At 42.8% G+C, this 22,880-nt stretch overlaps 1 protein-coding gene across 17 annotated transcripts in view; it reads right to left on the bottom strand.

Moving 5' to 3' along the window:
• Positions 1-3,306: 3,306 nt before the first annotated feature.
• BTRC (beta-transducin repeat containing E3 ubiquitin protein ligase) overlaps positions 3,307-22,880 on the bottom strand; it is a 118,363-nt gene continuing 98,789 nt past the window's right edge. For all 17 annotated transcript variants that reach the window (XM_082309077.1, XM_082309074.1, XM_082309065.1 and 14 more), the window contains 9 exons: positions 18,367-18,463; positions 17,346-17,483; positions 16,754-16,872; positions 14,135-14,384; positions 13,328-13,446; positions 8,992-9,102; positions 8,310-8,388; positions 4,730-4,923; positions 3,307-3,716 (listed from right to left, as the gene is read on the bottom strand). In XM_082309077.1, coding sequence (XP_082165203.1) covers positions 4,762-4,923; positions 8,310-8,388; positions 8,992-9,102; positions 13,328-13,446; positions 14,135-14,384; positions 16,754-16,872; positions 17,346-17,483; positions 18,367-18,463 — 1,075 coding nt within the window. In that variant the 3' untranslated portion in view covers positions 3,307-3,716; positions 4,730-4,761. The remainder of the gene's footprint in view (positions 3,717-4,729; positions 4,924-8,309; positions 8,389-8,991; positions 9,103-13,327; positions 13,447-14,134; positions 14,385-16,753; positions 16,873-17,345; positions 17,484-18,366; positions 18,464-22,880) is intronic.

The raw sequence follows: 22,880 nt of genomic DNA, 5'->3' as shown, positions 1-22,880 counted from the left end.
TCTCAACTTGTCACCTGAATCCTTCCATTCCAACAGCGGATGTGTCTGTCCCTGAACGTTAGCGGGGAGCAGAGGGAGCTGCTCCAGAGGAGACAGCCGCAGAAGTTTTCTCGCTGCAAATTCCTTCATGCCATTTTCTATTTGCATATTTTAAAGCAAGCTGTATTCCTCTGAGGATGAGAAATATTTGCAGCAAAACTGTGCCCTATTGCAAAGGAGTCACAAGCAGGAGACGGTGTGGCCATACCAGATTGTCCTGCTCTGAATGTCCCACACCTCCAGTACTTTCCATCCCATAGTCCAAGGGGAAAGGCTAGTGTGAGCTTCCTACTTGTGGGAGAAGTGCCGATCTCTATGCAGCAGAGGTATTTCATTTCATTTCAAAGCGATGTGCAACACTTAAAGCCCACAGACACTTCCAGCCCTTTTTTACCTCCTTTCAGCAGGCACGTTCTAGTTCTTTTCATTATAAACTCTGCAATTACTCCAACCTGGCTGAGGGATTATCCATCCAGTTCATGCTGAAACCTCTCTCTCACATGCACTCTTGCACACTCACACACACGCACACATATCCTAAGGGGGGGAAGTTTGAAAAAGCCACTTTCTTCTGACATTGGGAGATCTACTTACCAGATTGCTCCTCCCTGGGTGCGCAATAAACACCACCAAATGTCAGGCTGTGGCAGTTTCAAGTTCAAGTTAGATCAGTTAACTTCAGTTTCCTTCTTAGCTATCAGAATATTTGTATAACTCGGGGAGCGGGGCAGGAATCCTCGCCCTTCTGCGGTTCTGTATGAAGTACCCAGACACAGTCCCTTCTTGAGGGCAAGACACCGTTCTTACCACGTGCCAAAAACAGATTTCAGCTGTTGCTCACTAACTGTACCTTAAACAGCTCTATACAGCAGAGTTCAAACTATGGTACCACTTGAAGACCCAACAGTGCTTAGAAGTTACAGAATAGCAGCATGGAGCAGCAGGGCTATGACAACCAAGGACAATCTGCAGTGGTGGTGTCTCTGCGTTTGGCCAGCCAGTCTTCTGATTCTCCCACATTCTCTCAACTAGCAAAATAAAATGCATCCTTGCAGGTATTGCCCTCAAAGACGCAATTAAAATATTAGAAAGTTCTGCAGCCTCCAGAGGCTGGAGTAACAGATCATTGTTTTCTACAACAACCTAAATGTAAAAGACAGAGGATGACCAAACTGAGGAAAATAACTATTAAATCTGCAGCCAAGGTCATATAAACCCCTGCTGATATGCAACCATGCTGCAGACCTTGTAATAACTGAACTTAGAGGAACAGTGTTCAAATAACATTAAGAATAAGACTCAGAACTTCAACTCAGCAAAGTTTGGGATGTAAACTTTGATTCTCTCTGCTCCCTTGCCACTTCGGCTTTGGGACTGCAGTATGCCTGATATGTAGAGCTGCCTGAAATCCAAAACAGCCTTCCTAGACTTAAAAGTAGTGCCAAAATCAGTTGTGGATGAACTTACCATTGTGACTCAGAACTTTTCTGACTCTGCAGAGGTAAGTCACACTGTCAGTGTTACCTGAACAGAGTCGAGATGTTAACCTGTTTGACTTTTACAGTAATAGTTCAAACAGAAAACAGGAGTGTCACCACATGCTTTGAGACGCTCTTTAGAACTGATGTAGTCTCTAGGCTCAATGAAAACACAGGGAGCTGACTGCTCAACACTGCTGCCCACGGGCTTCAGGAACTGCACTGGGTACTCCCCAAGCACCAGCTTTCCCTTCCTCCATAACTCCATCGCCTTCTTGTCTGCCTTAGCTGTCACCAAAATGATTTAAGCCCTCTGGACTGCTCTTTAGGGATTCGTGGCCCAGCTCCTTGCAAAATTTCATTGGTGGAAAAAGCGCATCCCAAGCAATTAGAAACAATGCAACTGCTTCCCCAGCAAAGTGAAGTTGATGAGAATAGCTTAAAAAAAATTCCCATCTGCCAAGTTCCAAGTTTAGAAGGTTTTAACAAAGCCTGTTTAAAACCCCTCCAGCCCGGAGATGAAGGGCCCCGATTTCCTACTGTGGGACTGGAACAACTCCCCACTAAGGCAGTGGGGGTTATTCAAGATCTACAGTGGAAGATCCGGGCCCAAACCTGGAATGGCCAGGGACTGCTTTGCACAGTCTTTCCTGATCCAAATGCAGGCCTGCTGCAATTCCTTCCAGCTCTGTAAAAACAGCTGTTTTCCCCCAGACCTCTCTGTCTAGTTCAGAGATATGCAGAATTGTTTCTCATGTCCCTCCTCTTCAGGGCTATTTTTATCTTCTAAACAATGGCGATTTGCAAAGCCTCAGCTAGGAAGCAAAGATCCAGCTCAGCTACCAGCAAAGGGACTAATCAGCCTGTGTCCCTAAACCGCAATGCAGCATGCACGTAGGTTAGAGAAGCACACCAAAGGCTCTGCCTCCGAAGGCTTTCTAGCAAGGCCAGCCCCAGAAATGCTGCAGAACTGGCCTGGAGCCACTGCTAACTGCACTGACTGTACTCACGGCCATACTCATTTTACCCATCTGCCATCACCAGGAGACTGTGCCCCACTGGTGCTCACGTGAGCAAAATCTTACTGTCATGGCCAGAGTGTTTCTGTGGTGTCTCCACTCTAGGGTGGCTCGATCTTGAGAGCTCCACAAGGTTTTTAGCAGCTCCCTCTTCCAGCACCCAGCTACAGCCTCTCTGAGGGGAGAAGGAACGGAAAGAAAGGAGCAATGTCCAGCTTTTCTCCTCACCCCAGCCTCTAACTTCCTCCACTTTACAGAATGATTCGTAAGCCATCAGCAACTCTTCCGGGAGAACAGCAGGAGGAAGATGGTACAGACAATCCCTTTGCTAGTGAATTACTGCCCTGGGCCAACGGTTCACCCGGGGTGGGGGTGGACGGGATCGCAGCCCCAGTCCATCACACTTGGGACTTTGGCAGAAGAGAGTTTAACTTTTCATTGACTACCATTCCCCAGCCAAGCAGATGTTAAGGGAGACTACAATACACATCCAGCTTCCAAAGGGTTAGCAGAGCAGGCAGGAGAGGAAAGAGATGGATTTGGCTCATAATAGTCAAATTGCAAGGGTCCTCTCTCCACAAAAAATAAGTCTGCAGTCAGAACAGCCAAAAGCCGCAGGGAAGCTGGGGAGGAAGGGGGGCTGGTCTGGCTGTTATAAGTGTTTCTGTTGCTCTTCAGAGCTGAATGCTTTTTCAAAGGCCTAGCAATGGATATTGATTTCAGTTTGAGAGTAGCAGCCTCCTTCCCACCCACCCTCCCACCCACCCTGAGGTGACTCTCTCAGCAGGGTGGACTGTGGCTATAAGTCTTCTGCTTAACAGCAAAGCAACACATTCTGGCAACATCTTAAATATATTCATAGGACATCTGTGACTGGGTTTGGAGGGGAACCAAACAGGGAACAGGGGAGAGGAGTGAAGAGGAAGAGGGGGACAAGGGAGGAAGGGGATGGGAAGGTTTAAAAATGTTAACTGTTCATGAAAGATAAAAGTCATCTTCTGATATAGCAGCACTTTAGCAGTCAGCCGCGCTGAGTAGACCCTGTCTGAGATCAACCGCATGCCAACTTTGTTCCAGAAACAAGTCTGAGAGCCTCTCTCTTCAGCAAGTATTGGTTACGTGGATAGTTCTTTTGTCCTGGCATTGGCAGATAATTCAAATACTGCAGCTTAAATGAGTCCTGGGAACAAAAAACAGAACAAACCAAACAAACCCCATTCGTACTAAACCTTTTAATGATTTAAAAGAACATCTGATTGACTAGAGTGTTTGAGAAAATCAAGATGGCTGATCTGACAGCTCTGCAGCATCACTGTATATTTGCCAATCAAACAGGATACGGGATGTGCCCCATGACAGAGCATTTTCATGGGAAAATGTCACTGTGGACACCCCCCTGCAGAAGCCTGTCAGCTCTTGTGCCATTTCTCTCAAGCTACTAACAGTAACGGTGCATGTACCCACCAAAGTGGGCAATCATGCTATCCCACTCCACTCCTATACATCAAATCCACTCTACAACTGACCCAAACATATGAAACATTATGTCTTCCCCACACTGTGTTGGCCAAGACAAAAGGGTAAGGTGATGAGCAAACCAGCCGGGCTCTAAAACAAACATTTTAACACCCATGCTGTGCTAGACAGGACGAGGGCTAGGCCCTATCAGTAAATGATTTTGCACATTGATGCATCTCGATTTAATTTGCCTGGGCTTGTGCCTCAGTGTCTCCTCCCCTAGCCAAACTGTTCTCTTGAATCAGCTTGCTGCAGAGTGAGAAGAATGGTCACCACTTCGGAGGGAGGGAATAAAGCTGACGCTTCTTGGCAAAACCCTCCTGCCTGGTGACAAGTGCCCAGGGTCAGGCCATCTGCATCCCCTTGTTAGGCAGCAGCTGCTCTACTCGCTCTGCAGAAACCCTCTTCCTTCTGGACAGCAGTGATAGCTGATTTAATTATTGATGATGATGGACAGAGGAGGAACTCACAGGCACCATGTGCCACAAATCCTAAAATAAAGTCCCTATTCTAAGGTATCAAAACCATTCCTGTCCTTTTACAGGACACTGTAATTACTGTCCAACCAAGATGAGAAATATTGATAGACCCAGCTAGTTATTCAAGCAGCACGCTCGCACTACATCCAGTGTCACCTTTGAGCCTCTTCTTTATTTTTTTAATATTTTTTTTTACCTGTGCGAGTGTGAGGTACGGTATAGTGTTATTTATCTTGAGATGTAGGTGTATGTTCTGGATGGGGAACGAGTGGATTCTGCTTGGGCAGCTGGGTCATTCAGAAAATCCCAGATGAGGATGGTGTCATCATGTGAGCTGCTGACGATCTGGAACTCATCAAACTGAAGTCGAAAGACTCTTCCAGAATGCTCCTAAATGCAAGTGGGAGACAGAGCACGTTACTTCACAAACTTGCTGGCACCTAGGATGGAGCAGGGAAGATGAACTTGGGCTTGGATTCTAGTGGTACATTCATTTCTCAGTAAACCCCACATGACATGCTGTGCACAGCGTAAATTAAGCCCTCTTTCAGTGAAAAGGGTTTGCCATATCTGAGTACTTGGCTCGCAGGAAGTTTTCATTACCATTACCCTGTTACTTCTTAAATCCCAATATTGGACACACACTGTCCAGAACAAACCAAGCTCCCTCCACCACACAATTCAGTCTGGCAAGGCTGACAGGAGCACTGTCTTCCTTATTCCATGGTGAAACTCCTTCCTGAAATCACAGCATTCCCAGATGCAGTAGGTTACAGGGGGAGAGATGAGAACTTTGCATTCAAGACTTGGCACCATTGCCACTGCTGAAGAGGAAAGAGCTTAATACTGGAGGACACTAAGGAGCCTGTTGTAAAGTCCAGTGACACAGTAATAATTCCTCTTAAGCAGTTCTAAAAATATGAACCAGAAAGGGCATTCTTTATAGGCACTTTGCATTCTGCTCTGAGGCTGAGTGGAAATGGCATGATGACTTGGCAAGAGTTCAGACTGTAATTAACAGGAGGTAACGGCAAGATCCTGGATATCACAGAGCAAATCCGCTATACTTTCCCTTCTGTGTTGCCTGTTTTTTCTTGGTGCTTACACTGCTGCAAGAGTAAGTGGTGGCCTCCTCAGTCAGAAAGGAACAGAAACCATGCGAGTAGAGTGAGCCCCACCTCTTCTATTAATACTTATTTCTCTTTAGGGCTCATATGTTGTAAGGGGCCTAGGGTCAGGAAAAAAACATGCTTTAAAATATTTTAGTACTGAAAATACAGGTTTCTCAAATATTTAGACAAAAGAGAATTGCTAGCTACTAAATGAGAAGCCTCTGTCTTATGGCACAGGACTACAAAAATACAGCTTGGTTTGCAAAGCACAACAGCTGCTTTAAAGTGAAACTCTGTATTTTTAAATTAAAATTAACTGAAAATACACACACACACACACACAAGTCAGATTCTATTTTTAACATAAATTTTAAAAAAGGCCTAGTCATTGGAAGCTTTCTGATCTTCTAACCTAACTCAAATTTATCTTAAAATCACCTTATGGGTTTCTATCTTCCCACCTATTCCAAAGAGAAATGTTTTTCCAGAGTCTGTGTTGTAGCAGTGAAGTAAGTGAAGTTCTTGCTAAAAAATATCACTATGGCAGTCAGATTCACTGAGGGACTGCCCGCCGAGAGAGAGAGAGAGGTACTTCCAAAGCCCGTTTCCAAAACCCCCTTTTTTCTCCCAGTCACTGTAGGCTAAGTAAAGGTTGCCCTGTAAGTTCCACACAGCACCTGCCCTTTGCTGTTACAGTGGCAATAAGCAGACCGCACACCTGAAGTTGAGGCCACAAGGACCTGAACCTTGTAAGGAAAGCTGAACTCTGTGCTTATTCTACGCCTGGAAAGCTTCTGTCAAATTCATGCGGCCGCTGTTCCAGCTAACGGAAGACAAAACTGGAAGGGACCTGGCATGCAGTGAGCATTTGTTATCTGTGCACTTTCCTCCTACTGTTTGAAAATTGAACACGAGCAGCAGGAGACTGACGATGTTCATTGTGCAGCCAGGTTTAATTTTGGAGGCCGAGGGAAGAGAAAAAAAAACAAACCATGGGTAAGCGGGTATAAGGACGCCCTGTTGTCATAAACATGAAAAGTCCTAAAAGCGCCACAACAGCCTCTTCTGTGCCCCCCCTTCTGGCCCCCTCCATCGCTATCAAACGGGGATTTATGAGTATCCATGTGTTGAGATTCCTACAGTGTTTCCATCCCACCGCTTCTGATTTATAATATAATTAGCTGGGGCACTTTGGCTGTCCACTGCTGGAAAATGCAGAGGAAATCACACCAGTTAAATTAAGTCTACAGGTTACAAGGCACACATTTGTCTCAGGCTGGAGCAGGAACACTGCTAATACCAAGGTGAAGTCTTAGACTCTCAGGATATGTGCTCGTGAGCACAGAGTTGTTCCATAGTTTGCAACTGGGTGGCTGATGACAAAGGGTTTTTTCTGGATTTCAGCCATGAAACTATCTGCAGTTCTATTTGGCTAACACGAAGGTTTTTCAACATAGTACCTGCAGGCATCCAAGGCTCTCACAGACTCTTACTCTGCAGCTTATGGTCCAAATACATGATTGGAAAAGAGTTAGCATGGCTTAATGATCTACTGCCTGTCAGCTGCGTCACAGTAACCCTCACAGCCTGCACCAAATGTGAAGTAAAATACTTTAGCGAAATCTACAGCAACAGTAGCAATTCAGGTGGTCGATGAGTGTGCAGAAGGTCAGCTAGCACAGCTCAACTGGTGAGATGTAACCACACTTGTAGAGAATCAGACAGCCTCGGTATGATCTTGGTTCAGAGCACAGACTGCAGTCACATGCCACAGCAGGCAAAGGTCTAACATACACCAACTCCAACGCTGTCCAAATATTTCATATTTAAAAAAAAAAAAAAAAAAATTGTACTTCTTTTTCAATGAGAATTTGGTACTAGATTGTAATCTTCCTTTATCCCCAGGGCAAGTGCTGTCAGAGCAGCAACAGTGCAAGTTTTTTCGGGTGAACATGATGGAGGAATGCTTCTAGGAACCATCCCACAGCCTTGGCTGTACTGGCATTTTACTCATAACCTTCCTGTATTATTCTAAGACCAGTGCAGAGCCACAGTTAAGCATGACTGTGAATGCTGTTAATGCTCACACAATGACATTTTAACCACACCATCATCAGACCTGCACTAAATATCAATGGACAGCATGAAAGTAGTAGTTCCTGTTTAAGGATGATGCAATTTCACTGTCTGTTCCAGTCCTTACCTTCTCTTTCCTTAAACACCCAAAAGCCAGTTAAAAGCAATCCCAAGGATGTTTTTTTTCTTGTTCCTCAAATTTGCGATGTACTACTTTTCTTTGAGAAATTTCATGTCAACAATTCAGACAACGTACTACTACATCGTTAGGTAAACACAGGTTAAAGTAAACCCAAGCACATGGATTCCAGGAAGGACAAGTCTCAAAAATGGATTTAGTTATTAACTTCAAATCACAGAACAAAACTGTTAAAAAGTGAATGAAACCTCCACAGGTTCTAATTTTTAATGCTTTATAGCTTGCAATATTAAAAAAAAAGTTGGGCACCCAAAGAAGCCAGACCCCTAGAAATGATTTCTAGATCCTGCAGACTGGGGGCTAAACGGACTTGAGTTTTCATGGCTCAAGATAGTCCTGATCAAGCACGCTTTTCTGCCCCCTCCACCACCCCTACCAAAAGCTCTTACCACAAGGGTTCGCAAGCAGAGGGTCCCTGCTGGAGCACGAGGGTCCAAAGCAGCCACAAGATCCCATACTTTAATTTTCCTAGTAGTGAAAAAATAGACAAACACGATGGCTTTGTTAAAGAGAAAAGAGCAAGTGCTCGTAGAAGAAAATTAACTGTTAGTACAGCTTAGCTAATACACCAGTTCAATGAAAATTGCAGCAATCCTTCTCCTCTTGAGACCTGGTTCTTGTATTTCCCCTTTGTAAAGCTTATAGAGTTTAATGGGAGAAAAAGAAATGCTCTCAACAAAGTAAACCACCTAAAAAGCAGGCGGTAATAACTAACAGAAACATGTGGGAGTGCAGACACCTAGTCTGAAATGGCAAACGGTCCAGAAGATATAACCACAGATGGGAAAGATTATTCTTACCAGTGGTTCAGCTAGAAGAGGTTTCAAGTTGAGTTGGTCAGATATGCTTACAAGCTAAAGAACTGGAACACACACATGAAATCACACTGACTTATTTCAAAAGATGAAAAAAAGGTATATTTTGTAGTGTGGTCCTGATTTACCGGCCATTAAAAGGTCCTCTTGGTATGACAAACAAGGAGTCTAATATTTATAATGAAGTTACAGCAAAGTAGGATGTGAGACACTGAGACAAGAAGATACAAGGTATTGACTGAACTGACAGCCTCACCCATCATATGCCCCGCTGACTATCCTCTTGTTATCAAAGCGTATGCATCTCACCAACTCTTCATGGCCTTCCAGTACTCGTAAACATGCCCCACACTCGATATCCCACAGCCTGGAAGAGAGTAGGAAGAAGCCCTAAGAATTTTTGAGTATCTGATCACTGCAACAAAACATTTGGTCTTTGCTTGTAGTTAATGGAAACTTGGAAATAAAGATTATGGTGAAACAACAAAGAAGAAACAGACTACATTCATCACTCCTTTTCCTGCTGTTAAGCTGATGCATGCTTTTCAACATGACCCTGTCATGTTACAGTATCACACGGCAAATGAGTCAGAGATCCAAACATTTTAAGACCAGTTGTGTCTACTGCTCTAGTAACACAGGATATCTCCCAGTTATCTTCACAATGAGCCTCATAGCTTTATTTTACTGAAGCTGATTTTTCATAAAAACATCCTGCCTTGATTTTAAGATGTTAACAGAAGGAGACTTACCAATCCCCTTGGCAGCTTGTTCCAATTGGTAAGATCACCTTCACAGGGCACGCACCCCTTTCTGTACCCCTACACGTCTATTTCTGATTTGGAGACTACCATCAGACAAACTAAGACATCAATACAGTGGTGAAAGGTACAAGAATTAACAAGCCCTTTTTATTTGCAATTTCTCCCACTGAAGGTATGTTTACTCTGTAATCTAGGCACTTTATGCATAAGATAAAATGGACACTCTATGTTTATTATTTTGTAATGCATTTTCTTCTTGCTCTCAAATAATTCCTGTGGTGCTCTGCTAACTGTTGCTAATAATCCAATATTTTAAAAAAGTTCTGGCACCAAACCCAGTACACAGTATCCTAGTAAGAGACCGAGCAATGTGTTAGTCTCTCAGCTGTAAATATCCCAGAGTTTTGGGCTTTGTGAAGGATTTTTAGCATGAAGAATAAATTAAAATACATTAATTTTTACACTTACACACTACCTTGAAAAATACTTAAGAAACGCTTGAAATAGTTATGACCTAAGTCTATTTGCTTTCCATACTTTTGTCAGCTCTTTGACATGACTCCCAATTACTATGGACAAAGAAAGATTATTTGCCTACAAGAACTGAAATTCTTTGACATATATTGTCTAGAGGTGTTCCACCTCTGGCTGAGACACGCTCTGCTCATACAGGAATCTTTTAATAGCAGTGTCTGCTGCAGCTCCCTGACACACAGCTGAAAGAAAGCAGTCACAAGTGTTCTTAAATGCTCATTCAATTAGCATTCAGACTGACATGAACTTCACAGTAGTGAGAAATATGGGTGGTTTGTGGAATTTCTCTGGGTGACACATCTCGAAGCAGCACAGCTGCTGAGGGGTCAGGTCACTTTTCCTTGAGAGACAGACAAAGAAAGAGATAAATTGTCCCCACATATTTTACTCCTGAGGTCCCCCAGGGAATAATCCAGACCCAGTGGGTGCGTGCCCAAGGCTGGTGGATAATGATTGCAGCTGTCCTGCCACAACAAGCTGCTCTCACTTTGGACAAGAGAGGAACGAACAGAACTCTTTCATCACTGTAGAACTGGGAAAGGATTTGTCTATGCACACATTTGAGGCCAACGAGAAGCACAAGATACCAACAGTTTTCACATGAGTACCAGCACACCAGTCAAGGTCAGAGCAAGCAACTCCATGGCAAAGGTCAGCCAAAGGCACTCGGGCTGGTCAGAGAGCATTAAGTCTCTCAAGGACCGTAAACAGGATGGACAATGCCAGAAATGAACTGGTGCGGAAAGGTTTGAAGAGCAATCTCGTGCCAGGAACTTTCATGCCATGTGTTGCCATTCCTTGCCATCAATTTTGAGATCGCCAGCAGCTCTGGGAGGCTGCATCACACTAATTCAGGTCTGTATTTTCAGGTCCCAGTTTGAGGTTTTACCCGAAGCTGAATGGGATTAGAAGAGATGATCATGTCCCTAGCCATGTGGGGAATGGGCCTTCATGTACAAAAGGGATAACTGCTATGTAAGAGCAGAATCTCTGAGCAGAACTGGTGCCAAGGGTACCTCCCAGATTTGATAACCTTCTCAAATTTCTACTTCTTTAAATAGTCATAGGACGAAATAGTAAGAGTACTCTTAAGGCTTGAGAACTAACTAAAAAAATCACTACAAAGTGTACGCAATCAAAAACACTACCACTCTTTCTTCCTGTAGCTTTGGGAGAACTTCTGGACGTAGAGGGAGGTCTGCAATTATCTCAGCCTTTAATTCACTTGAAGTCCTGGCAGAGCTGTAAGATGTACAGAAGGCAGGTGAGCCTGAATCCCCATCTCCTAGAGAGAAAGCTGTTGTCTAAACAGTCCAGTATCAGATCCCCATGTGTGCACACACCGGAGGTTGAATACATATATCAACCACTCATTTAAAAATTAATCCAAGATGATGGAGTCTGATTCTATTTTCTTGCTCTAAATTACCTGTTTTTCCCCTCTTTTTCTATACCATGCTTGTCTGTAGCAATTAGGAACTTTGATCCTAGAGGCTAAGATACTGAAGTGATTGGATATAACTTAATGGACCAGTTTCTACCTGATGGAAATCGGTACAATGATAGTAATGCCTATGTAGCGGTGTCCTTTTACACTGGTGACATTTCTGGCCTAAACCAAAACCTAAATCATTTTTATACATGGATTCTCCGTACAGAATAAATACATTGATTTGTCAGCTACTTCACATGTCCTTACCTTTGCATTTGCAAAACTAGAAATCACAGAGTCATCTTTTGGAAAAAAGTTCCCCTGCAACTGAGGAACAACGAACTTCAAATTCTGTATCAAGAGGCAGCCTCTACTAAAGGCCAACACACAACATTTGGCATTTTATAGAGGATTAAAATCAAACATACAAAGCACCAAGCCACCCACAAAGATGACTTACTAACCTGCCCTTTCTTAATCACCCTTCCACTGACTTGTGCCCTTTGTTAATGGCTGGGAGAAAATGATGTGACCAGGTAAGTCTTGTGCCTTGCCCACACAGCTGCCAAACTTGACTTCCATTAAGATTCACTGCCAACATTCCTGAAATTCTAGCACAACTTATCTGTCAACTAGGGATTTTGTCCAATGTAAGCATAAAAGTAACCGTATTCCTCTTCAGTGTTATCGCTATCTTGACATTTATTTTTATTAGCATTGCAAGTCATATTTTAGATCCTTCCCTAACTGCTGTAATATTTAACTATTTCTTAATCTAATTCTGAGACCAAGTTTCATAGTACAATTGCAGAGGATTATTTTTTTCTATTTGAAGTGAAGGAGTTCTCACCATGTATAAGTGGTTCTACTGTTACACACGCCTGTAATACTTTTTCCCCTGATTAAGAGACAGAAGTTCCAGCCCTCTTGGTCATGCTCTCAGACAGCCCTATACTAAAATCTGTCACAATGACCTGGTCATATCAACCAAAGGACCACCGTTTTCCTACAGAATGCAAACCAGGGAGAGGCAGTGTGTTGCAAGCAAAGTCCACAGGGAAACAGTAGCATGAATCATTCTCACTGAGGAGAAATTATTACTAACACGCAAAGTGAAGACTTTCTGCTTACACTGTCCAGCTTTCAAGTTTTAACAGAAGGCAGACAATTATTTAAGGCAATGACAGACAAAAGGGAGGTTGCTCTTACTCCTGTTTGCACGACAGAGCCATTTCCCTACACCACGTACACTGCTATTTAAGCTTGCTCTGTGCACCCCAAGATTAGTGGGACATCCCTCTGCCAGCAGCTGCAGGATGTAAGGAAAAATCCTGGCTCACGATACCAGAAGGAGTTAAATCTCAGATTGCAACCGGGGCAGCTGGAGAAGTGCAAAAGGCAGCAAACTGAACTTCATGCTCTAAACCAGCTGTTCCAAACTTAACCAGGTGCCAAGTACCACAAGAAGAGTTTGGCGAGAGCCCAGGAGGATTTCTGCAGAGGATTAAATGCCTCTTACTGCAAATCTGACCCCTTTAACTAGACACATAGCCCAATTAAAATATCACAAGAGGACATCACAGAAAGTGGTACTTGCCAGCTCTTTCATACACCAGAATTGTCAGAGCAATGCAACTTGTTGATTAGTATGGGACTCTTGAGATACAGAGGATGAAAGACAACACAGTAAAACAGACTTCTAAGATCTCTTTCCAGTAGTTCCCAATGTTCTATACCAAAGAAAGCATATTTCAAAGACGACAAGGGTACAGAGCACTTCAGTTGCCTAACCTCTGCACATCCCAGGGAATCAGACACAATTTGCTTGCACAGAACTCTGCAACGGGGAGTGTGTCTCTCACCTGATAGTATTATCTGAAGAGCCGCTCACTACTAGCCTGTCTCTGTACTGCAGACATGCAATGCCTCGTTTGTGGCCATTTAAGGTGCGCACAAATTCGCAGGTACTAGTGTTCCATACCTGTGACAGGAAGGGGGGAGGGAACCACACAGAGACAAAATTATTAGGAAGAGACTAATAAAAGCTGGTATCTGTATGATATATAGGTGCATCCAGAATGCTTTTAATTGAAGATGTTATCATTAAGACTGGGAAAATTACCCCTCTGATGACTTGTGACTATAGTCTGCAACTGTTAGCAGCTTGGGTCACTGTACACACAAGATTTTTGCCACACCGTATGAGAATCAGCTTCCAAAATCAGACTTTAACACTCTCGGGCTATGATTTAGTCTACACAGGATCTCGATTTTCCTCAGTTTTAATGCTGCAGATTGGGGTCACAGCAGTAACGCTTAAGTGACTCCTATCCACTCACCTTCGCTTTTGCCCTTATGCTGCCCTCTGACAACTGTTCGAATGACTGATGCTGAAACAGATTATGGAAGTGGTCAAGTCGAAAAAGAACACAGAAAAAAAGTCCTTTTTCAACTGCATCTGTACCTGGACCTGATTTGCCATATAGCTCTGTAAACAAGTTGTGCAAGCTCAGCAGAGGAGGAGGAGTGGAAATGAGCAGCAGGAAGAACACTGCTTCCAAAGGAAGATTTGCGTAATAACTGCCAAGGACCATCTTCCCTGTCTGGTCACTGTTCTTGGTTATTAAATACCCCAGTGCTGCCAATAAAAAGCCTCTGAAACACCTCACCTTTATAGTTCTGTCACCTGATGCTGATACAATGTACTTGTCATCAAAGTCCACTACGTTGACGGCAGCTCGGTGCCCTACTAGCACCCTCCTCAGGGTGATGTCTGTTGGTGAAGCCATGTCCCACACAGCAATGGAGCGGTCTTTGGAACAGGTCACCATCATGCCGTTATTGAAGCGGAGGTGCAGTACCGCTTCGCAGTGGTGAATCAGCGTATTCAGCATCTCGCCTGCATTCACATCCCACACCCTGCAGTTTCAAATTTCAAACCAGAGAGAACAGAGTTAAGAAAACGTACAGTGGATTTTCTGCAGAGCGAGAGAGGGACGGGGAGAGGTAACCGACTCTCTAGCAATATTAGAGAAGCAAACACCACAAGTTATATCTACGTCTATTAAATAGTTCATTAAAAGATGTATTATATAAACCTGTTGATTATGCATACATTGAAACAGTCCAGCAGCCAAAAACCCTGCAATGCAGTTAACACCATAAAAATAACCCAGCCAGGAAAAAAGCATTCTTTAATTAAGGGAATTTAGTGCTGAGGAAAGGTATGAGATTGATGGCCTTAAAGACTGATGTTTCCTGGTTGTGTCAGCCTACCACACACTCCATTTCCAGTCAATGAGTACTTAATCATGACCTGTGGAGAAGCAAGTTCAGTGACAGGTTTCATTTTTGACCTCTCTCACAGGACTATCAACTCAAAAGATAATTTATACAGAAGCAGAAGACAAGATAATGCTTTTCAAACAAATATAAGTAATTGCCACAAGTTGCACCACAAATTGCATTTACCCTGCAGTGCATCTGGTACACAGCTACATTCCAGGAATGTGCTGAATACCCAAATTAAGACAGAGCATTTATGTCAATTTAATATTATTGGAACCAACTGTTTCAGCTGAAAGATAATTTAAGATTAAAGTTAGACAAAGGCTTCATACAGAACTTCTAGGACTTGAAATGAAGATTTTAAGCCTTAAAAATGGTTCTTTTGGGCTATTCAGTTGGAAAACTTCTTTTACCCTCCATAAAGAGATTTCTTTTGGCATTATCACACCTGTATTCCAGATACACTACGTGAGAGCAGAAAATGGCTGTAACATCAGGCACATCAGACATTGCAGAAGTTAAGACTTTCCTCTGCCAATAAGGCGAGCAGTAAGAAAAGGCAAGATGTGAGAAAGATTTCTAATGTTTTATTTTCTAACTTATGGAGGCTGAAGTGCATCAACTTATAGACTATAAATGAGAAAGAAAACTACATTCCAATGACAAAATGCAAAGGAGAAAACCCCACAGACTAAAGACCTGAGCCATTAACATACGAGCAGTTTGCAGACAGGGTTGCCAAACTGAACAGGAGCTGGAGACCTACTGACTTCTTTGGACAAGTGCATCCCTGAGATCTCAGAAGCATTAAGAGCCCATCTGTACTGTCTATTGGATAAAGCCCCTCTTCCTGAGGAGACCCAAGGATAAAAGTGATGCATCCTATGTGCCTCTGGGGTCTGCACAAACATTTATAGATACAGTGGGAAACAAAGTATTTCTGGGCAAGTAGCCAGTCTGCAATTTGGCCTGCCCAGCCTGATATGGAAGATGATAGTGCTTGTTATAGAAATCAGCCTCTCCTTTTGCAATCTGTTTAGCACAGTGCAGTTCCCACACTGTCTCCAGGCAGGCGGTGTTGCCGAAATTCTGGATTCCTAATAATGATAGGACCCCAAAATCTAGCAGCACCACAAGACTGCGTGCATCACATGTCAGGAACCAAATTTAATGGTTATTAGCTTAACAGTGGTATTTTACATGCAAGCACGGTGATAACCATGAGGAGCTTGCAGCCATAGGAACACATGCTAATAGCTTCAGAAAAGGCCACTGACACAGCTTTTTGTTGCCTGTAACTTCACCGCATGGGCCTTGTTTGTACTCTGGCAAGAAGAGAATATATAACAACATGGAGAAGACAGACTTGCTCCTCCACATCCAAGTTCATATTGCAATTCACTAACTCGTATGTGCCTGTATTTACACTGCAGGCCTTAGACTCTCTGGGATCCTGCAATATGTCTAGTGGACTTCACATCTGCACAATATGCACCACAAGTGCTGACTTGAGGTGTCCAGCCTTTTGCTGGAGACTGGAAGGAAAGCAAGGTTAGAAAGACTGAATGAAAAGAAACATCATGCTGAAATTAAAAGCCACAGGAGATCTAGTCATACATCTTTTGTTAAAATTAAGTGACAATGGATGACTAAACCTTCAAACTTGCTTTGAAAACTTCAACCAATTTTTTAAAAGTTATTCTCAGGGAGAATTTAAAACATTCTCAGGAAGTGTCAAAACATGCAAAACCTTGGTGAAATGCCAGATGGCCTTCCTAAGTCATCTTGACCTTGACTGGCCTTTGCTTAGGTTCTCATTTCTCCTTGACAGCCATTTGCATGGACATCTGATAAACAAGGACAGTACACTCCTGAACAAATATGCTGAACTACTTCATGGAACCGATTGAACAGGACACATTTAAGAAAATATCATTTCAGCAGCTTGCAAGGCTAAAATCTTAGAGGCAAACAGAAAGTTCCAAATCATGAGCACACACCTGACTGTTGAGTCCGAAGATCCAGTAATGATCACCCGTTCATCGTACTGGAGGCACAGGACAGAACCCGTGTGTCCGGTGAGAATTCGCTTGCATTCCAATGTATTCTTATCCCAGATCTAAGATAGCAAACATTCAAAACCAGACAGCTCAGTAAGGTTTTCACCTTTCAGCACTTACTGGTTTGACTTGTCTGTTTTTTACCACAACACATCATCAATAGCGCAGTTAGAACATCTTTAGTGGCACCTATAGAGTATTCTACAGGCTCTTTGGTACAATACATTAACGTCTTTGATATTACTGGCTTTACTATGAACACCGGTTTTACCCTCCTTGTCAGGGTACAGGGCACAGTAATTACGTAGCCTGTAATTACTGACGGACAAAAACTCTGCTAGTGAAGTCTGTAAGAAAACAGGGTCTCTCTTGCCAGATAAGAGAGGCATACATGCTGTGCAAGTGTGAGATGGGGGAAGGAGAAGGCTAGGTTACTACCAAGAGATTGAGTAAGTGTCACTGAAATTAGGACACTATTATTTATGGCATAGACACTGCGTGCCATTAGTATGCCATTCTGGAGCATTCTCACCTTAATAGTATTGTCTCGTAGGCCACTTACTATCTTCTGATCATCATACTGTAAACAATAAACCCCTTTGCTTGTCTCGCTTCGGCAGTGGATCCTCTGTAAACTGTGCCTTCCACACCGCCAGTTTGACTCTATTGTCTTGAGGAGAGACAGGAGACAAAAGAGAAGTAAAAATAAAGCACAGAACTATCTCCCCTTTCTTTGTTTGTTTGAGAAGACAGCAGATACTTTTCTTCACACTTTTTCCTGCAATCAGGCCCATACACTGACATAACTGTTTTCTAGAAGTAACACATGTAATAAAACCAATTAAATGGACAAAAGCCTGGACAACATATCGTGGCTAAACTTGTCTGTGGTATCTGAAATAGTGAGGAAGAAGTGACCTAAAAGCTTTTTTATGTCTCCAACCTTTAACCCTCTGTGACTCAACGACGAAGCAACTGAAGAGAAAGTCTCAGTTGAGCTCTAGCTAAGTGCTTATACAAACTTGTCACAACAGTGCCTGGGCACCACTTTTGCCATTAGGAAACCACCAGAACACGGCATTTTGCTCACGCTAGATACAAGGCAACAATGCTCAGTTGCCTCCTGTTTTCCTGGGTCTTAGGCTTGCAGTCTTTAGCAATGCACCTTCTCCCTGGCTCAGTTCCTGATATCTCCCTGTAACATCTTATTAGGTCTCATCTGCGCTGGGTGGAGCAAAGTACTGCGGAACAGAGAAAATCAAGGTGGTAAGGTGCTGCTGTGACATCTGACGTGCAAGGTGTAGAGACTCCATCTGCAAACAGCTCACTGAACAATCCAACCCATCCTCTGCCTAAAGGAGCAGCGAAGCCTGGGACCTTATATAACTATCCCAGATCTACAAACTCTGGACAAACACAGACACATCAGATTTAATGAAATATTTTATTAGAACAAAATATTCTCAGAATTTCAGCATCATGAATAAATCAGGGAGATATAAAAAAAAAGAACAAACAACCAAACACCACCACATCTGGAAGTTGTTTCTTACCTCTATATCCTGTATAATTTTGGGGTAAAGTGCTCTGTAGAAGGAGTTGGGTGGTGCAGTCCCATCAGGAGGTTTATTTTTAAATAGATATTGTCCCCTGGAAGACAAAGAACACTCCCATTGAACACAAATCATGTTTCAGCATTTTGGAGAAAGATCCTTCTGGCATTTTACAAACCAGTAACCACTGTTGAAAAGCACAGACAGATTCAGATTCAAACTTAATTTACTCAGTAACACAGGGTGGTTCCTTGTTTGTTTGCCCTGCAACATGTCAGTGTTGCATTTTGACACTGCAATACTCATGAAAAATCTGTGCCTAGTCACTCAGGGAAGGGAAATATATTACCCATTACGGACTTGAGCCCATTCAACTCAACAGGAGGTGAGAATGGCTCATGCCCGCAATACACATACCTATATCAGAGGTCACTTTTAAAGTAAAGTGTACAAAGAAAATGAAAGAAGACAAGGAACCGTGCAACGCACTATGCATTCAAGGCTAGCTTTTATCTGCATTAGCAGGAACAGTATCAGTTTTGGTACATGGACATTTTACTGCTACTACTATATTTTGGTAAGCAACACTTCATCTGTGGTGCCTCCCTCATTTCAACACTGATTTGGAATACTCATATCCCAAGCTAGATTTTTGCTACAAAAAAAATCCGTAAACGGCAATCACTACCTGCTGTGTAAAAAACTTTAATTCCTCATCCTGAAGTTAAGAAGCCACCAAACACGGTGTGGAAGCTAGTAAACCCCACCATGGGCGTACTAACTGCTGTTCTGCCTGGCAACATGCCTCACAAAATGGAGAGAGGCACAAATGCCTCCAAGTGTAATCCTGGCATCAGAGGCACAGAGTTTACACTGGGCCAGCTCTCCACTTCTCCCTCCCTTGCTCCATTATGGCATAATTAATTCTTCAATGCTTCCTTGCACATTTCTTTCTTGTCCTTTCCATACAGTATACCTTGAAACTCATTTGAGAGACTGTACGTTAGCTGCCCTGATGTACTTGAACAAGGGAAATCACAACAATGAACCACAATATTTAGGTTATAAGGCAATAGTAAACTATAGGACTGAACAAATAAAATAACAAATGCTCAAGAAAAGAACTTCTGATAATTCTTTAAATAAAGTACTTTAAGTGTGACTTGAGAGAAAGGTGCTTTCCACTTTGGACAGAGCAATCATCTGAGTCTTCAAATACAGTGACCAGCAGCCACTCATATGGGGACAAACACACACGAAGAAGGGACACATGGATGCACTAACTAGACGGTTGCCTATTTACTGTGATCCGGTCTGGAAGTGCATACAAGAAAATTAAAATTATTGGCCCAGGGAGACGAAAATGCTTTGGAGATACACAGAATACCTAGGATGCATCCTGGAAGACTTGGGGTAGGTCTACGACAATCTGTATACTAGCCTATGTGCCTGAAAACCTGTCTATTGTTTCCATCTTTACTAGCTGATCTAATACAAGGTCTTGTTGTTACCCATAAGCCCTGCCTTGCTGCGTGTAGACTCAGTTGTTTACAGTTCAGCTAAAGGATTGCTTGGAATTTCCACGGCATCCCAGTGGCCCTTGTGCTGTGGCTCTGGGATAAAAGGAACTATTGTTTGCAGGTTTTGATGACTGGCCAATTCAATCAAGTATTCAGATGGACACAATCGTGCCCAGATTTTGGGCTTCTGTTTTATATTTCTCTAAATCTGTGTAACCCTTACTGCTCCCTGACAAGCTGTCAGTGAAGGCTACCGTGCTGCAGAACTGGGTGTTTCTGTTGTAAACCACGAGCTGCAAATGCTGAAATCAGGCAGCCCCTGTGCAAAGTGAGGAGCTGTAAGCAAATAACACCAGTCATCTATCATTCTGAACTGTCCAGTTAGTCACCTCCTTGTTCCATGCATGGCGTTAGCATTGATTACAAGCTATAAAGCTCTGTATGGCAGAGATGCAATTACACTGGATATTTCTTGTCTGCGTCACTTAACCACCCCACCGTGCCTGCAGTTGCATCTCCTAGAGCTAATCAGAGGGCAATCTGAAAGAGAGGCCACAACTTGCTCCTGTTGTGTCACAGCAACCTCCAGGATAGTGTAAACCTGAAGAAGAGGTGCAGTAACAGGGTGTGACTGTCCTTTGAGATGAGAAGCAGGATTCTGCAACTGTTTTTTAGAAATGTCATGTGTTGTATGACTAGTAATCAGTGCTAATGTTATTTCTAAAAGCTGGAGGAAGAAACTTGAGAACTAACAGCCAGGACCTCTGACAAGATGTAGAGAATCGGTAAAGTTCTACAGAACAGGAAGAAGACAAATGTAGCTCTTGCATTTTAAAAAAAGGGAAGGTCTACCAAGGAAATGGTGGACTGTCCAACTCAACTTTGACAGCTCAGCAGTTTTAGAGCACACAGTCAATCAGATGAGTGCCTAGAAGATGACAAAGTGACAAACAACAGGCAGCACTGTTCAATACAGAATACACCATGTCAAACTGGCGTAATTTCTTCTCATGGGCTATTCCCATGACTTAGCAAGGGAAATATGATCTTGGAAGAGCTCAAGGGTGGACACACAAATGGCTGGAAAGTACAGTTTACCAATGGTGCACTGTCAAACAGGATGGCAACTGGGATCTTGCATGGAGTCTGTCCTAGAGGTGTCATTATTGAGCATTTTCATTAATGACAAAGAATGGAAGAGGGAGTGCATTTATTACCTGGCCAATGATACTAAAGCTGGGAGAAGCTACAAGCGCTTTGGAGGACAAGATTAAACTCATAATGCTCCTGACAAAATGGAGAAATACCAAACAATAAACAGAATCTAATTCAATAAGGACAAGTGCCAAGTTCACCACTGAGTAACAACATAGGCATGCAAGATGAGGAATAATGGCTAAGTAGAACTTCTACAGAAAGGGTAATGAATTTTATAACAGTATTATACCACTGTTTAAAAAAAAGGCACATGTTCTACTGGAAAGCACAAAATTGTCCTCCATGTATGCATGGAGGCATGCAAGCAATGCTTCCCACACCACCAAACTCTGGTGATGCCTCAGCAGAAGCAAGACACCCAGCTGATTACACCATTCTCCAAGAATGGAGTAGAGTAATTGGGAAGGGTCTAAAGAGAGAAAACCAAGAATGACAAGAGGACAAGACGACACAGGATTATGGTTGGTTAACGCATCCAAAATGTAGGAAACATTATCATCTTCCAACATGGAAAAGATTACTGCAAAAAGGAGAATGAGAAACTGTCCTGCATGTCTGTGTAGGCTAAATATAATATGCCGAACTGTAGCTAGGAAGATAGCCTTGATTTTAGGAAAACCTTTCTAACACTACAGTTAGTGAAACAGTGGAAGTCCTGGGGAATCTCCATCCATTAAGGTTTTTAAGAACAAGTTAGACAAACACCTAGGATGACTTAAGAGAAACCTGGCTCTGCCTCTGGGAAACAGGAGGGACTAAATAACCTCTCAAGGTCCTCTTCGGACTTCCTGTGACCTCAACAATACAGAGCAAAGACAGAAGTCCTGGAGAGAACAGGGCACTAAAAGGAATGCAAAAGTTACCACGGCCATGCTTGTGTTTATTTTACACTCTTTCTAAACATTACACTATTGGAAGCAGATCAAAATAGTATTTATTTTTAAAGGATGTTTCATAATCCTGATTTACTTGCCTTTACTTCCCGAGACAAACAGTATAACAAAATTAACCATAAAACAGGAGTCTTTGTTTGCAACTCTGTATCTTTTTCTTTTTAATAGCAACCAAAATGCCTGAGCTGTCACTTTTATCTTGTTTATGAAATATTCATACCCAGCTTCCTTTCTGCCAACATCCTAGGGACACCCTTGGAAAAGAAAATTATGTATTAAAGGACGTACCCCTGAGAGGGAAAGTTCTAATGAAATGTTAACAGAGCAGCTTCAAACTTGAGTGAGACCCACATTGTAGTAAGGCTATTCCAGATGATTATTAACTAATCTATCTGCATTTCTAAAGTCCCCTATTCTCCGTGGTACCTACCCTCAGCTTCCAGTTTGAAAATTAAACAGATATCTAATAGTGAAAATCTGCTGAGGAAAACAAACAGACCTATCAGGAAACAACTAATTCATAGCACATGCTGCCCCACTGCCACCCCTAAAAAAGCTCTTCTGCTCTGAACTGCTGACTAGTTTAGTGTTCCCCTGGGGCGTACACAGCTTCTTAATTTGAACTGAATGACAGCTGGGCGTAAATATCTCAGTCTGTGTATCTGACTTATCACAGTGGGATAAGAGCATGATCAGATGAGGAAGATGAGGAAAAAGCCCCCACATTGCCTGCATAGGCAAATGATGCCCTAACTCCCCAACTCCCGAATTTTGATTTAAGCAACTGTCAGGTTTGGAACCAACATGATGTTTCAGGGTGCTAAATAACCCTCTTCAAACATGGTTTGAAACACACAGGACCTACTGTCCTGAACGGGGGCAA

This window comes from Platalea leucorodia (genome assembly GCF_965183815.1).
Source record: "Platalea leucorodia genome assembly, chromosome: 4".
Classification (NCBI taxonomy): Eukaryota; Metazoa; Chordata; class Aves; order Pelecaniformes; family Threskiornithidae; genus Platalea; species Platalea leucorodia.
This window is presented reverse-complemented; position numbering and strand designations above follow the sequence as displayed.